General features: G+C 40.4%; 1 protein-coding gene across 1 annotated transcript; it reads left to right on the forward strand.

The window, feature by feature from the left end:
• The first annotated feature begins 295 nt into the window (after positions 1-295).
• Positions 296-16,466, forward strand: pgk1 (phosphoglycerate kinase 1). The gene is made up of 11 exons (XM_067608642.1): positions 296-456; positions 5,056-5,106; positions 5,245-5,400; positions 5,931-6,075; positions 9,548-9,651; positions 9,804-9,923; positions 11,847-11,961; positions 13,686-13,865; positions 14,039-14,216; positions 15,372-15,470; positions 15,568-16,466. Exons 1-11 carry the CDS (start codon positions 392-394, stop codon positions 15,606-15,608), a joined length of 1,254 nt encoding a protein of 417 aa, XP_067464743.1. The 5' UTR covers positions 296-391; the 3' UTR covers positions 15,609-16,466.
• The last annotated feature ends 998 nt before the right edge of the window (positions 16,467-17,464 follow it).

Consider the following 17,464-nt stretch of genomic DNA (forward strand, 5'->3'; position numbering starts at 1 on the left):
CTTACATGTACATAATATGTACAAAAGGGTTCACATAATAAACAAAAATGTGCACTTTTTAACGCTATAGTTTAACGCTGGGAGGATAAGGTCCTTATAAAATGTTTAACAGTACAAGCTGTGACTGAATGAAGTAACGTCTGCTAGAGAAGTCGTCAGAGGAGCAAGATGTTTACGTCAGGGAACAGACAGTAACCGGCTCCAATCAAATGCGACGCTCTCCTCCGGCTTCAGCCAATCAGCTGCGGGGGAGGGCCGTCCGTCCCGCCCCGCCGCTCTTCCTTCTCGCTGCACTAAGGTCACTGCTGTCACTCGGTGGCAAACCAGCCGAAGGAAGCGGAGGAGACCCAGCAAAGGAAGGTGCAGGAAAGAAACAAGCAAAACAAGCAACATGTCTCTGTCTAACAAACTCACCCTGGACAAGGTGGATGTCAAGGGAAAGCGTGTCATCATGAGGTGAGCGTTTATCTCCTAGTTGACGAACCTACGCAGGCTAATCGGAAATTGGATTATTTGACGTTAGCTAACTGACATTTTGGAGATGTTGTAGTCCGCAAATTTAACGTCTTTTTTGCGGTAACGAAGTGCTTTGTGCCCTCATGGTTTTACTGTGAAGATACTCATAGTGATGGTGAACGATGCGTGAGTCACTTCAGACCATTTTACGTGAAGGCAGGAAGTGAAGTTGGTGGTTGTCACGTTTTTTCCATCCATGTTACGTGCCTCTGAGGAGATGCTGCATGGATGCAACTAACTGCATCCGAGATGTAGGCACTGAAAATGAAGGGCAGAAACATTATAATAGTCCAATATTTAGTCTTGTACTAAAATGTAATACATAAGCGATACTTTATTGATAATCTAAGGAAGTTAATGTGTCGTTTAGGTATTTTATTAATCTGATTAATATTGTGTATATATATATATAAACCCTCAAAGTATTGGCAAATACGCAGTCTGGCTGAGACAGAAAGAGGAAAAAGGAAACAGGAAACGCTACATTTTGTAATTACAAAAATTTGGGCATTTTTACGTGAAGGACTGCTGAGATGGTGAGAAATGGGTTATTCGTCAAAAGAGGAATCGATTCATTTAGTAGTGAGCGAGTATTCAGCACCAATCAGTCCCTTCAGGAGTTTTTAAAACCAAGAAACACATTTGGGCACACCTTGGGCTCCAGAACAGTGATCAACATGTTTAACCATTTTCTGAGATTTTATAGGCCAAACAACTTATAGATTAATTGAGAAAATAATTGGCAGAATGATCGTTAGTTGCAGCCCTAAACATTACAACTGCAAGCAGGTTCATTGCCTTGCTCAGAGGCAGGGTAGTCCACATAATCCCTCCCTATCTGGTCCAAGTACAGTCTCTTAAACTGGAAGGATGTCCTGCTGCCTGGCTGAACAGCATAGACTCTAAATTGATTTTTGTAATAATAAAAAAATGGTTTTAAACTGATCTCAGATGCAGTTCTGTTAAAAGTATTATTTGCCATTTACTTGCTGGACATTCTTACAGACTGTGATGAGAGTTCACTTGAAACTGACACCCTCTGTGGAAATGTCAGAGGGCCATCTTGGTTTGCTAAGCTTGGTGTTGAAACGACAGGCGGCATAGGACAAGGGTCACCGGCAACAGCAGCAGCAGCCCCCCAGCCTGCACCACTCAGTGGTAAAAGGTCAAATTCACTTCACTTTCTGTAAGTCTCAGTGTAGACCAGCAGTATGCTGCACTGAGACTATCAGACATAAAGTTACCTCACATCACACCCAGGGCCTGTCATAGCATGCCATGGTATGTTTTATGAAGTTTCAGCAGTAGACAGTGTACAGAGGAGGTGTTGTGAGTGAGTTGCTGGTGCAGAATTAAAAAGAGGGAAAGCAGGCCGGGATGTTGCTGTAGAGACCTGGCAGTCCCTGACAGAAATCTGTCCAGCAGCCAAATCCTGCAGAGGCCAGGACCTGATTTCCTGGAGAGGCACCACACATGCTCACCCATCTTCTTATTGTATATCTCTCTTTTGCATCATTAAATGCAAAGTTTTTTAAGAGTTAAAGTTGTTCAAACATTTCTTAAAGACAGCAATAATCTCACTGGTTAAATTATTCTTAATAGATGAAGCTACAGCTGCAAAAAATATTTTGTTTTGAGTCATGGAAAATGCTAAATTGTCCTGGTTTCAGCTGAATATTTATTATCTTTAGATTGCGGGCTATTGGTCGCTACAAAACAAGACATTTACGGTCGCATCTTGAGCTTTGGGAAACAGTGATCCACATTTTTCAGACATTTTAAAGACCAAATGATTTATTGACAAATCAAGAAAAATCAATAATGAAATTAATCTTTGGTTGCAGCTCTCGATGGAGCTAATAGTTTTTCTGTTAAGCAAAGTAAAACTGCAGCCAAGGCAAGAGAGGAGGAAGATACTTCTCATTCATTGTAGTTTAAGGTCTAAGTTAGCCATTAGCTAACCTTTGCTTTGTACAACCGCAGTTCTTCTGCTTCACCCATCAAGGTTTAACTCGTCCAATGAGCTCATTTATGGCTCCAGATCAGCTCTGCTTCAGAGAAGCGTCGGAGTCGAGTGTGTTTCATTAAAACGAAGGAGCAAAACCTTCAATTACATTCAGTTTCACACTCAAGGGGAACAGAAGGGACAATTTATGAGTGGAAATCTACTCCACTTGTTGCATGGTTGAACATTGTCTTTGTACAAGAGCCTCCTGTTGAGCCGCTGAATTGCTGACTGATGCATTTTAGGCTTAAGACAATGGATTGGCGCTATAATGGCAGTGGGTTTGGTATGTGAGTGTGTGTGTCAGCTGTGCTCATGGAGGCTTATCATGTGTCTCAGTGCATCAGGTCCTCAGGCAGAGAGGGAGGACGGGGCAGGGAGGAGGGGGCGAGTTATGTAACAGACTGGAGTACGAGGGATGCAGCATGTTCTCATGAGCTGCCAGTGTGCATCGCTGCATTGATGCAGCAGCAACCAGCAAGGCATTAATGCTGCTATTGAAAATCCAATTTGGATAAAAGACTTCAGCTGATGGAAATGTCTGAAAATGTCTGTCGACTGTCTGACAGCAGCGGACTAAAGCTTATAGACTAGAGTTTACAGTTGGGCGATAAAACGATAGTGGTATCTACCAACGATAGATACTTTATCAATAGCAATAAGAAAATTGTTAATAGGATGTTCAGTAGTTTCACTTGAATTCATTAAATGCAAAACGCCATAAAAGCACATAACAAATACGCAAAGCTCGGTTGGATGAACAAACCCCAAGCATGCTCCCTCCCTCCCTCAACAGCCTATCATATCCCTTGATAATGGAGCGTGCTATGAGCGACACACAAACAACCAATCATTTAACAGGTGTGTTCGGTTGCACCATCGACATGTGACACAGCAACAGAAACAGCATGGAGTGAGAAAATGAGTGCAAATTCAACCTTTCTTCTCCTGGTCTTTATTAAAAATAGGTCATCAAAAATTATCAATGATTATCAATGAAATGAAACATTTTATCGTGATTAATCTTTCAGCTATATCGCCCAGCCCTAGTGACCACCCCTCTTAACATGAAACGGCCACAGTGGCGATAATAAAACCTTTTATCAAAAGAGTTGAGTCATTAGATAAAGGTTATTTGTAATAGAAACAGTAACAGTAGTTGAATGGGGATCTGAGGCAGCTGTTGAAATTGAAACTGTTCCACGTGTAGGCAGATGAGGCAGTTTGGCTGAAAGAAATGTGGCCATAAGAAGTAGACACGATATATATGACATATCGTCAAGCATACTACACACTGAGAAACAGAACAGTGGATCTTATCAAGAGGTATCACTCCTGCTTCAAACCATAAATCTGTTACTTGGTATATTTTGGTTGCACAGGCCAGAATGTGAGCGTTACTTTTTTCTGCGCTGTAGTTTAAAAGCACACCACATGGTTCCTCAATGAGAGTGACTTCATTCACTTAATGCATGATCTCTATAAACAGATATCTGCATATGAACGCAGAATCTGTAGGCTAGGGACAAGATTTTGGGATCGGAAGTGTTCTGGTTTCCGTTGCATGCAGGTTAACAGTCCGTGTGGGAAGCGAAAGAGGTGGAACGCGTTGGCCGAAATGTAGTCTGGACCTAAAACGCCTGGCTACGAAACAATCCAGTCGTAGATGTCGTCTTTCAACTCCAACTCCATTCTTGCGTCTCAAGTTGCCAATTGGACTGGAAACAATGACCGGAACACGGAAGAGGAAGTCTTTGCCTGGATATCCGCTGACTACACCAGAAGCCCCCAAACATTGGCCGTCGCCCCCCAGAGGCTAAATCCTCGATAGCTGATGGGTTCCCAGATTTCTTAATTCATGTCTGTCCGTCCTGGAAGAAGGATCCCTCTTTTCTTGCTCTTCCTGAGGTTTCTTCCATTTTTCCCCATTAAAGTTTTTTTAGGGAGTTTTTCCTTATTCGAATCAAGCGTAGGGTTTCCGTTATCCAGTAAAAACCTTTTTTTTATCGGGAAATCTCTCTGGTCATAATGTCCGGTGACAGCGCGCTATGGAGGCTTGAATTTCTCAACAGCCCGCGAGGCCCTTATCAGGGATTTCAGCGAAATCTATCTTGAGTGGGCCAAAATAAAAATTATTATAAATCTACATGCTTTGATGATGTCATTCTTCATACAGCCTGCCTATCAAATGTTTATAATCTCAACAAACACAATATTTGACCCGAATTTCTCCCATTTGTCCGGGACACTGAAATCTTCCAGGACACGTGGACTGGCACCCATTTTTTTTTTTTTTTTTTTTTTTACGGAAACCGTGATCAGTTGTCTAAGGATAGAAGATATATTGCTGTACAGACTGTAAAGCCCCCTGAGGCAAATTTGTGATTTGTGATATTAGGCCATACAAATAAAAATGTCAGTTGTAAAAAAGGCAAATATGGCAAATTACAAACTTACAGAAAAACTCTTCAAGGCACTGAACATCTCATTAGTCCATTAGTCTCCTCTTGATAATTTCGTTTCTTCTCTTTCAGGGTTGATTTCAATGTCCCAATGAAGGACAAGCACATCACAAACAACCAGAGGTAAAGTCCATCTCTTTTCTAAAGCATCTTTTCTGTTCTCGCAGTTAAAGTCAATAAATAAATCATTAACTTTGTTGATTAAAATAAATTGGGTTCTTAAAAGGACTAAAGCAAACTCTTATGCATATTGACTTTCAGGATCAAGGCTGCCGTTCCCACCATCAAGCACTGCCTGGATCACGGCGCCAAGTCTGTCGTCCTGATGAGCCATCTGGGCCGCCCCGATGGAAACTTCGTGCCCGAGAAGTACTCCCTGGAGGCCGTCGCTGCCGAGCTCAAGAACCTGCTGGGGAAGTGAGTTGATAGACATCCAGTTTATTTATTAAAAAATAAAATCAAATGATAAAAGTCAGTGATTAAAGCAAAACAGAGACAACTGGAATATGAGTATTTTTGTAGCTATAATCCTTAAGATTTCAGTCTTGGTTGATTTGGCGACACCTGTGGTTACTGGTAGTAATGGCAAGTGTATTTTACAACCGCGGTCAGCGCTAACTGCGTTTCCTGTGGCCTCCGCACAATAAAAGCCACCTCATAGTTTTCCATTTGAGCTCTTCTTGTGCAAAAGCAGCAGCAGCAGCAGTAGGTAATTTCTGTTTTGCATTAGTTGTAACCTAGCAAAACATTAATGGAACTGGAGAGCTACCATTTAGCTCTCCAGTTCAATCCAACCTAAACTACTAGCCACTTAAGTATTGTGTTTTGCTAACCACAAGAAAAGTATTTAAGGTTCAATCACAAGATAATTATTTAATGGTCGCAAAATGAGAAGACAGAGTTTGTTTTGTCAAGATCATATAATGAACATTGTTTTGACTTTGCAGGGACGTTAAATTCATGAAGGACTGTGTTGGTAAAGACGTTGAAGCTGCTTGCGCTAACCCTGCTGCCGGCTCCGTCATCCTGCTGGAGAACCTCCGCTTCCACGTCGCAGAGGAAGGAAAGGGCAAAGATGCCTCCGGAAACAAGGTGAGACTCCCAGCGGTCTGCTCGCTCTGACTCAAACTTGTGAGGTGTGCAGAGAAGGAATGAAAATTCAAGTTGTTTCACATGAAGTAGCTAAAGTGATCCTCAGACAGCGGGAGAGTCTAACACAATTTCTCACTGCTGGGTCAGCTGGAGGAAAACGCCCAGTTGTCTCCAGCTGCAGCGTCCCTGCAGTGTCCCTCTGAAATAGCTGTGTCACTGTCTGATGATGTCATGATCAGGAGTGGTGCAGAGACTGTGGCTCTATCCAAGAGCTCCTCCTATTGCACCCGGTGCACTATGTTTACACCATATTATTCTATTTTTATTTTTAAGTTCATACACTACGACGTGCTCTCAAATGGAACAAAGTATGTGGTGTCCATAGCATGTGCTCTGCTTCTTGCACAGAAACCCCACAATCCAATGCTTCCTCTTTACCATTTTTAAATTAATGTGATGTGACCCTGCACCTGCCAATGACGGTGATTCATAAATGTCCAAAATCTTCACTACAGAGGAATCTAGTGAGTGTTTATTATACAGAAATTGATGTCATACAGCATATGAAACAGAAACATTTCAGGACTTTTAGGAGAAAATTGTATCAAAAGAACAACAAGAACCATTTTCTAAATAAAATATATTATTATATGAAGTTTTATTCTACTGTAATACCATGTAATTATCTGCTCTGATCACCTTATTTGTTTGCTAGGATTCAGCTCAAATTGTGTTGGACTGTTGGACTTTCTCAACTTTTTGACACACAGATTTTTCCCCAGACTCAGTGCGTTAACTTTTAAGAAGATCTAGATCACAGCTCTGTCTATTCCAGTCCTCCTCCTTCTTAATGTGCCATCTCTGCTTTCATGCCCTCTGGAGGCAACGAGGAGAGACTCTGACATCTGAGTGCTGACCACAGTCAGTTTTTATCTTTCATTACGGTGAGATGTAGATGATATAAGGACGAATCAGGGCTCAGGACTCTCCTCAGATACTGTATGAATGTCGGTTCCTGTGGAGGATCAGCAGCCTTGACCTGCTGACATTTATTTTGAAGGTCAGTTGGCTGTGCTGGCTGGACGTGTTGCTTTTCCTGTCCTGAGAGGCCTGGTTGGTATGCAGCCGGCGTGGGTTGGTTTCTACTGTACTGCTGTACTGTACCAGGCAGGGAGCTTTATTTTTAGCTCATTAAAGAAACTCACTGAGTTCAACCTCAAGTTAAAGTCTTACCCAGCTCCATATGATAACACTATAAGGTTTAAAAGACACACAAATGTTGTTTTAGCAGTGTATGTGCAACAAATAGAAGTCTGGTATCACTTTTTACCAATTGTAAATCTAACTGGAACTGACTTGAACTCGATTAAAAGTCAAACTCAGAGCTCCAGTCATTTCTCAGTTAGGTTTTTGTTAAGAGAGCTTGAACTTGAACTTGAACACACTTAAAATTTATACAGCTATTAGTAGCTCCTTCATTTCCGCCACTTTGCATTGTATTGTGGGACCAAATCATCCAGTAATTTCAGAGTGCAGACTGTACTTCATTTAGCTATTTTCTTTGTGTGAACATACTGCAGATTCAGTGCACTGCTAGACTTTATTTAGTGCAGTAGTGGATGTTAATGGGAGTTTTCAGGGCACTTCATATCTAGTTGCTCAACTTGAATGCTAAAGAAGAAGTTCTTGCCAAACTATTATTGCTCAATTCTTCTTTTCAGATAAAGTAGTTATTAGCTTACTTATTACTTCATTGGCGCAGTGAAATCTCTCATAATTTGTTGGTTTTTGTTTTTACTTCCCCATTGCATCTCTAAATTTCTACTGGTTCCAGCAGAAAAAAGCACCGTTTGCTTGTGTCGCTGATACAAAAAAGGCAGTGACACATTATTTACTATTGTCAGAAAAGAGTACTTAACTGATTTAGCATTGTACTTCTATCACATAGTCAGACTCATGAGGCTGCAAAACCAGAGATATCGTTTTTTTTTTTTATTCCATGTTTTCTTCGTCCTCGTCAAAATCTGGCTCCTACATTACCCACAATGCAACTCACCCTCCAGCAGCTCAGTCAGAGATTTGGGGGTGTTATGCTAGTAGCAGCTAATATAGCCTCGATTCTCGACAAAAAGGAATTTGTCAGGGGCAAAAGTTTTTACCTTTTTATAATCTGTGGATTAAAAGGTGAAGTGTAGGAAGCAGTTACAGTCATGCCCTGACTGAAGTGTGCAACACTCATATCTGACATTTGGACGACACTGAAGAACTCACCTGACCTTTTTCTGCCCTCCAGTCACACAGTCACGACCTTCATCTGTTAAAGTGCAGCAGGAACCTGATCCATAATGACGGACTGAATGTCTTACTGATCACGGACTGCATTTACAGTATATAGTGCTACTGATCATACAGACACATACTTCAGTAGATGCATCGAAGGTTTTACAGTCCAGTCATAAACCTTACTTTCACCTACATTGCTGATTACCTGATTTGCTGCATTGATTAACACAAAGCATCAATCATTGTTATCTTCTGGGCTGAGTCTAACAGATCTTGATGTATCTTGACTTCTGATCAGTTGTAGTTGCCAAATGACTCCCTAAAATCATAAAATGTATTGCTTTTGCTGTCTGATGTAGCGCCATTCCTCGTTTTCCATGAACATACATTTTAACTCTATAAAGTTTTTCTGGGGGCGGTCATAAACTGCCGAAAACCCTGTAAATACAGAACTCACTGGGCCTACAGTAGGAGGGTAAGAATCACTGGAAAAGTGGGATCATGAGGAGAAAGGCCGTGTCGCTCTTTGTAATGTTGTTGTTTAGTTTGTTTTTGTAGTTTAGGATCCTTTTAACTAATATGTAAATCGTCTGTTTATCTTGAATAGGGCTCTATCAATAAAATGTAGTATTATTATCATTATTATTGTTGTTGCTGTGCACCTTTTATTCATTCTTTCACATCTGTCTCATAACCAGGACTGCAGCCAACCTATAATGGTTGTTATGTGAATATGGACATTCAGCACATTGAAAACATGCTTTGAATCTTGCACAAAGATGATAATGGAGCAGGTGCAGCAGCTGCTCACAACATTTTAATGAATTTAACAATTAATTCATCAATTAATGCCTGAATTTTGTCGTTGAAATAAAATGGAAATATGTTGGTGTTTTTTTCTGAATAAATGATGAACACTTTGAAGCCTTTTAAAAAGGAAATAAATCAGCCCTCCACTTGGAAATCAAATGCCCGTCCAATTATGTTTTCAACTGGCACCGATATTGCTTATCAGTGGTCGTCAAGCAAACAGTAACTGATCCGCTGTGAGGAACGATGGTGAAATAAAGATATCTCAATAAAAACACAGATTGCAGTTGTTGCTAAAGGTCACTACTTTTTTTCTGTGTGTGTCTGCGTCCTCCTGTCTTCTTCTCTTATTCATTCCTGTCTTTTTTTTTTTTCACAGACCAAGGCCACCCAGGAGCAGATTGACTCCTTCAGGGCATCTCTGTCCAAACTGGGAGACGTCTACGTCAATGATGCCTTCGGCACAGCTCACAGAGCCCACAGGTGAGCAGGACACGGGATGGAGGACAATAGCAATCTGTGATGAAGTGAAGATGATCAAAATAAAAAAAGGTCTTCTTCTACTTCTTCTAAATGCCCCTTGTTCCCCTTTCCCCTCTCTTCTTTGTCCTCCTCCTCCTCTTCCTCTCTCCCAGCTCCATGGTTGGAGTGAATCTGCCACAGAAGGCAGCTGGTTTCCTGATGAAGAAGGAGCTCGACTACTTCGCCATGGCTCTGGAGAAGCCTCAGAAGCCCTTCCTGGCCATCCTCGGAGGGTGAGAACAATTAGTTTCAACAATTCATGGAGTTTCAGTAGAGTTGAAACAATTAGTCAAGCAAAAATACCAAACATTTTATGCTTCCAGCTTCTGAAATGTGAGAATTTAATATTTCTGTGTCATACATGAAAGTAAATTGAATATCTTTGCTTTGTGGGCTGTTGGTCAGACAAAACAAGACATTTGAAGACATCAATTTGGGTTGTGGCAAATTTTAACAGCAAATAAATGATAAATGTCAGTTAATATTTAAATTAACTGACATTTATAGACCAAACGATTAATCGATTAATGAAAATAATCCTTAGTTTGAGCATGATACAAGAGTTTTTCAACCCCAGAGGATTCATTCATTCGTTCATATTTTATTCTTACTTTATAGAAACACTAAAACTAACAATACTTTTTTTTTTTTTTTTACTGCTGGTACCTTTTTAATTTTAAAAGAAGTCTTGTCAGCTTTGTCCTCTCCTGTGGTTCAGGTATCACCACACCGCAGCGTGCCAGCATCTTTCTAAAATACCCAGGTGACCATCCAGGAATAGAGACTATAAGCTCATTATGTAACCTGTGGTGTCACAGTACACTGCTTTCTTCAAGACGCTATCACTGCTCAACACTCACTTACATTTTTAACTTGTTCTCCTACAATATGTTCATGTCAGTGCGCTAGATCTTTGTTTAGTGGACAGTAAAGGGCAGTTTTGCTCAATGTAAAAACACAAAGATTATGTATATACAAATGTAAAACTACAGCTAATGTTTGTTATCAAGCAGGACTGCAGTAATCAGGGTATTTGTCCTAAAATGACTGATTTCCTTGAAGGAATTAAGCTAATACCATCCTGTTTTATCTGATATTACACAGTTCAATAACAGAAACTTCAATAAATTGAAATTCACAATCATTAATACATCTGTAATCAATTAGGAGTTCAGAGACAATAACCATTACATTAAAAGCAACCAAATGCTGCCACCTTATGTAACTTGAGAGACGAGTATTTTCAGTAGGTAATGAGTTCACATTGTGTCTGTGGTGCTGCAGGTGGTTTTATCTTTGTTAGGTCCAAGTTGTGGCACCACATGTGAATGAAAACAGAGAAAACAATGGGTGAAGCCGCTGTGGAAGCCTCCAGTCGGTCTTGTGCCAGAGTCCATTTTGGCCCGACTGCATTGTGCAACTGTCACTCCCGCTCAGCGTCAAGCAGTGCAGCCAATCACCTTCTTCCATCCAGTTCACAAACAGAGGACATTGACCCTTAGTGTGTAATGATCAGCCAGTTAGAGGCTGCATAGTTCAGCTTCTTGAATAGACACCAGTGAAACAAATAATGTGTTTAAAAGCTTCTATCTGAACGGTCATATTTTCATTAGTGTTTGTTTTCTTGTATGTACAGTTGGGGCAACAACACAGAATAATTGAACTGATCGATTTTTCATTGGAATAATATGTGCTCAAATTAATAAACCTTGAGTACACTGCAATTAAAAACAAATAAAATTAATCATTAAAGGCACAGTGCAGATGTTTTGGGTAATATGATTATTCGGTCTTGCTAAATGTTAGGCGAGAAGCTTGATATCACTCTTATGTCTCTCAGTTGAATATGAAGTTGTAGCCAGCTGCTAGTTAGCTTAGCCAGTTTATTAAAACACTATGTCTCATAACATTTTCATATGAAAAGAAAACTACAAGAATGCAGGAACAGCATTCAGAGCATCACATGAGACCAACAGTCTAATTTTAATAAGATATTAAAGCCCAGGTCAGAAATTATATTGAAAGTATAAACCATTTAACCGCTGTCTGCACATATCAGTGCAACTCTGGCTTGTTGTTTACTTTTTTCTCATCTATCAGTCTGTGTGCATTTTATCTGTTCTGATGTTTTCCGTCTCTTGCACTTTTTGTTTCAGAGCGAAGGTGAAAGATAAGATCCAGCTGATCAACAACATGTTGGATAAGGTCAATGAGATGATCATCGGCGGCGGCATGGCCTTCACCTTCCTCAAAGTCCTCAACAACATGGAGGTGAGGAAAACTACACAGAGGATCTGTGTGTGTCACTAGCAGAACATTTAAGCCAGTATGAAATTAATCCCCCAGTATCTTAAAAATACACACAATCCATAGTTTTGAAGTGATGTCATCTTTTCTTTTCATGTTAACCATGGATCACATGACTACGTGTATGTGGTTTTACTGGCCTGCAAATTTACTGTTTTGGTTCAGTCTCGGTGCTCTTTTAAGTGTCGTTTATGGACGCAGCAGGGAACTGTTTTGAGAAAAACGCTCTAAAATCCTGCTGTACGCTCCTTGCTCAGCACCAAATGGCAGACAGACACAGTTAGCGACTAGCTGGTGAACATAGTGGAGCATTTAGAAGCTAATGAGCCAGATATTTCCCTCGGGAGTTGAAAGAGACCAAAACATCGCACACCTGGCGAATATATCGGCAATCGCCGGTTGTTGGGCTGACGGTTGCCGGTTGGGAAGTTTTGACACATCATCCAACCCTATGCTCCACTATGTTCACTAGCTAGTCATTAACTGTGTCTGTCTGCTGTTTGGTGCTGAGCAGGTCATGGACAGTTGGTTTTTAGAACTTTTTTTCTGAAAAACGGCAGCCTGCTGCAACTGAAAATGAAACTACAAGAGCAGTGAGAGTGAACAAAAAAGTGAAGGTGAAAGAGCCGAGGGGAACCGTGGAGTCGGGTGATAATTCTCTGTGGGTTTATCACTACGAGGGAACCCTTTCACATGGCATGTAGTCATTGTTGTAGCCAGTGCGATGATTTCTCTAAACCGGATCTTTTTTGTTCTTGCTCTGTGACGAAATGAAAAGGTATCTTGAATGAACCCTGTATGACCACACATCGACATGCTCTCCCAGTCGAGCTGTTGGACTCAATGTTGAACATTGGTGGTGTTCAAATACACTTATGAAACTGCTTTGTTTGTGTCACAGCAGAGATTAGGAATAATGTTCATAACCTGAGTTTGACCTCTGACTAAACGAAAGGCTCAATTCACCCACATTGCAAAAAAACATATGTCCTTTAAATGGTATCACGCCAAGTTTTATTTGCCTAAATTTTGAAATGTCCATATCTACCACCACCTCAATACTATGGAGGTGAATGGAGTTAAGTTTGTGTTGCTCACAGCACTGAAAAATCACATTAAAAAAGTTTAAAACAACTTCTGTTTCCAGAAACAATGCCTACATTAATCTGGATAATTCTCTATTTCTTTAACAGTAAGTAGTCCTAATTAAATCTGTTTATATAGTAGGTCTGTAGATTATCCAGAGTTTCTGGAAATCGTCTCTAGAAAGACACATTACTGTTGATTTTTTTTAAAATGCCATTTTCAGTACTGTGAGCACCACAAATTATAATTATAAATATAATTAAAATCTGTATTTTCACGCTTAATCATTCAGTCAACAAAACGTTGTACAATGGTGAAAAACGGCCTTCACAACTTCCTTTAGTCCAAGGAGACGTCCTGAAAAGTCTTATTTTGTCCAACCAACACTCCAGAATACCAAAATATAAAATTGACAGTAGTGTCAGATCAAGAAAAGCAACATTTTTACAAATTTGAGAGCCTTGAACCAGTCATAGTTTGTTTGAAGTTTTACTGAAACGATTGTTAAATTATTAAAATAGTTGCCGTAATTGATTAATCAACTTCTTGTTGCATCTCTAATCTCAACATCCATAAATTAATGCCTCCTCTCCTCCTCTCAGATCGGTAACTCCCTGTACGACGAGGAGGGAGCCGGCATCGTCAAGGACCTGATGGCCAAAGCCGAGAAGAACGGCGTCAAGATCACACTGCCCGTCGACTTCGTCACCGCTGACAAGTTTGATGAGAAAGCTGCTACCGGCACTGCAACCGTCGCTGCTGGCATCCCCGCCGGCTGGATGGTGAGAAAAGAAATCTCATTGGCTCAAAGATTTAAAGATGCACTATGAGCGAAATTGATGGTTATTGACTTAATTTGAATCTCATTTATCTAGCGAGTACAGATTCAAGCTGAAAACAAACTATGACGTTTTCTTTTCACAATTTCCTCATAAATGTCTCCTCTCCTCTGCAGGGTTTGGACTGCGGACCAGAGAGCTGCAAGGCCTTCACAGCAGCCGTCGGCAGGGCCAAGCAGATTGTGTGGAACGGCCCAGTCGGTGTGTTTGAGTGGGATCACTTTGCCAAGGGGACAAAGAGCCTGATGGACAAAGTGGTCGAGGTGACCAAAGCAGGCTGCATCACAATTATCGGTAAGAAAGACCAGAGGGGAGTTGAATTATGTGTTTATTTGTGGGTTTGTCTTTTTGTTTGTAGCCTCGTTAGCGACCAGTCAGTCTGTGTGTTGGTCCAAGTCTCTGCTGGAAGAATGTCCACTTGGAAATAACAAATTCAGAGAAAAGACGTCTGTGTTTCAACCTGCCACTTGAAGAAATGCAGAATAAGAACAGGTGTATCTATTTACAGTGCAGCCTCACTCTTCTTCAATTAAAAGTCAATAATCAGCTTTTTTACCGTCATGCTGCAAGCTACCAATCTAATTTCATGCTGCAAACACAGCTTGAATAGTTTTCCACAACAGCAGGGCTCAGTAGCTAAAAGGAGTTGGAGGTGAGCAGCTTGTCACCTGCAGCTCTTCGTCTAACAGCTCACTGTAGCTGCTCCTTCTTGGTCTATTACTCCCTGCTATATTTTAAACTGATATACTCACCAAAAAAGCTCAAAATATGACTGTTCTTGTAGATGTTGGACCTTGCTAGGTGATAAATACATACATTGTATTTATTGTAACTTAATACAGCTCTGATACGACTGTAGGAGAGTGAACAGTAAAGAAGGGAGGCTGACACCAGTGAGATAAAATTAAAAACAGAAATGCTGATCACAGAACTCAAATAAAATAGAGCTGCAATGATTAGTGGATCAATCGAATAGTCGATTGGGAGAAAATTAATTGGCACGTATTTTGATTAATAAATAAATAAATGAATTGATTCAGTCACTTTTTAAGCTGGTTTCAGCTCCATAAATGTGAGGAGTGCCTGCTTTTCTTTGTCATATAGCATAGTGATACAAATATTGTTGGTTTTGGACTGTTGGTCATAAAAAACAAGGAATTTGAAGACATCACATTGGACTCTTGTGAATTATAATGGACATTTTCAATACTTTCTGACATTTTATAGAGGAGTCTGGTGTACAAAGTTTACATTTCCAAAAAAAATCTTGGTTTCCTCAACTCAAATCGAAGTGATTTAAAACTGAGTCCAAACCACTGCTGCCTAAACCTGAGTTGAACTTTCTATCTTTTTAGGATTGTCATCATTAAATAAAATTATTTAGTCTTTTAAGATTTTGTGATGACCCTTTTAATCATGCATGAATGATGTATGTTTGCGTTTGTCCAGGTGGGGGCGACACTGCCACCTGCTGCGCCAAGTGGAACACAGAAGACAAGGTCAGCCACGTCAGCACAGGAGGCGGCGCCAGCCTGGAGCTGCTGGAGGGTGAGTGACAGAAAAAATAATGTAGAACAAATACAAACATCAACACGGTGCCAACTTGATGTTTGACTGTATATTTGCTCTCTCTTTGTGCCCACAGGTAAAGTCCTGCCTGGTGTGGATGCCCTGAGCAACGTCTAAACTTCCCATCAGCCCGCTGTGTGTGTGTGTGTGTGAGAGAGAGAGTGTGTGTGTGTTTGCGTGCGTGTATGAGAGGTGGGTAGCGACTAAGCCAGACTCCTGTTTACTCCTTAAACCCTGCAAAAAAAAAAAAAACACACCCTGCTTTACCAGCTCAGTCTTTGTGAAATAATGCCAGTTGTGATTCATGGGAGAACAAGTTCCTTTGCCTCAGATCAATCAATGCTGTCTGTAACAAGTAGATCCTTCTGCCTTATTTCAACACGCTGATGAATTCAAGTCAAAATTCAAATCATGACCTGTTGATGGATGAATAGGGGGAAAAAAATGGATGAAATGGCTTGTTAAGGTGGAAGTTTTTCCTGTTGACCTGCTGAATGGACGGCTGAAACACAGCAGACACTGCCGTCACCTGAATCTGAGTTCAGACAGCAGATGGCTTCACTTCTGTGCCTGGCGTCGCTCAGACATGTCAGGATCTCTGCTGTGTTGAGCCGTCAGCGTTCACCTCCAGCCGTTCACCCATGAGATACTTAAACACTGGCTCTTATGTATGTAAGTGTGTGTGTGTGTGTGTGTGTGTATGAATGTGTGTATCGCTGCATCACTTTTTTTCCACCCTGGAAACATCACAGCACCACTCTCGAGCGTGTTCACATACAGTATATATATAAATATATATATATAAAAATGGTTAACGTGGTGTGTACGTATTTACTGTAGATGTTCTCTGTTCACACTAACTTCGGCTCTGGTCATCTGTCTTTTCTGGCTGTTGGTTTCTGAGCGGCTTCAGACTGAGACGTGTCGTTCTCAGCTGATCTGTTCGGGCTAATAAAACCGTCTGCGTAAAACTTATCTGTGACTGTCTCCTCATTCTAAAGGTCTTTGTAACTGTCATAATGCAGGTTTTTCTTGTTATAATCATCACCAGCTTTGATGCACAGTCAGTGACCGGGTGAATATCTTCGAGTTCATCCTCTCGCCTACATACTTGGGTGTGACTTCTCACTTTGTATAATGTCACATTGGTTACTTTCACACCTATGAAGATCGACACTTGTACGTTACCATGGTTACCATATTACAGATCACTTCTATGGCAGTTTATCATGAGCAGATGGGTTGTCTTAATACCATTTAAAAGATAGGTTTGCAATTTTTAGTAATTGTTGCAGTTCTAGTATCTTCTAATTATTAGATCAAGATTTTGAAGACAAAACATGAGCAGCTCATAAAATAAGATGCTGTTTATTATTAGCAGCTGCACCTCAACCAGCAGCTGTGCAGCTTTTAACATTAATGCATCAATAATAATCCAATAATAAAGAATATATAATAATGCAAGAGGTGGAAATGGGTCATTCTGCATAATGAGTACTTTTAATACTTCAAGTACCCTTTTATTTATGTACTTTTACTCAAGTAATATTTGAATACTTTAACTTGAAGTACTGCACAGTATATGTGCAGTGTAATGTATTTTACATTGTGGTATTATTATTTTTTACTAAAGCATATAATTACTTCTTCGACCACTGCAGTAACATGTTTGCATGACTGAATTTCAGGCTCGGTGTCTCTGCTCTTTAGTAAAAGCCGCCATCAGCAGCAGCTTCATGAACATGTTTTTGTGAATGGCTGTCTAGTAGCAGACAAGCAAAATAATCATCTCTAACTACAGAATGATGCCTTTACTTTTATTTATGTTTGGTCAGTTTGACTATTGATGATCAGTGATCATGTGGAGGGAGTCATTGGATTGATTTAATCTGTAACACTCAATGCTCATAACAAATTTTCCATTCTGACCCCAAAAGCTATCTATCAAAGCAATCATTCAAGAATACAAAAGT

Source organism: Thunnus thynnus, chromosome 13, assembly GCF_963924715.1.
Source record: "Thunnus thynnus chromosome 13, fThuThy2.1, whole genome shotgun sequence".
NCBI lineage: Eukaryota > Metazoa > Chordata > Actinopteri > Scombriformes > Scombridae > Thunnus > Thunnus thynnus.

Coding starts and splice junctions, on each gene's coding strand:
- pgk1 (XM_067608642.1), top strand. CDS start 392: ATGTCTCTGTCTAACAAACTCACCCTGGACAAGGTGGATGTCAAGGGA. Junction 14,217..15,371: donor AGGCTGCATCACAATTATCG/GTAAGAAAGACC, acceptor GCGTTTGTCCAG/GTGGGGGCGACACTGCCACC. Junction 15,471..15,567: donor CAGCCTGGAGCTGCTGGAGG/GTGAGTGACAGA, acceptor TTGTGCCCACAG/GTAAAGTCCTGCCTGGTGTG.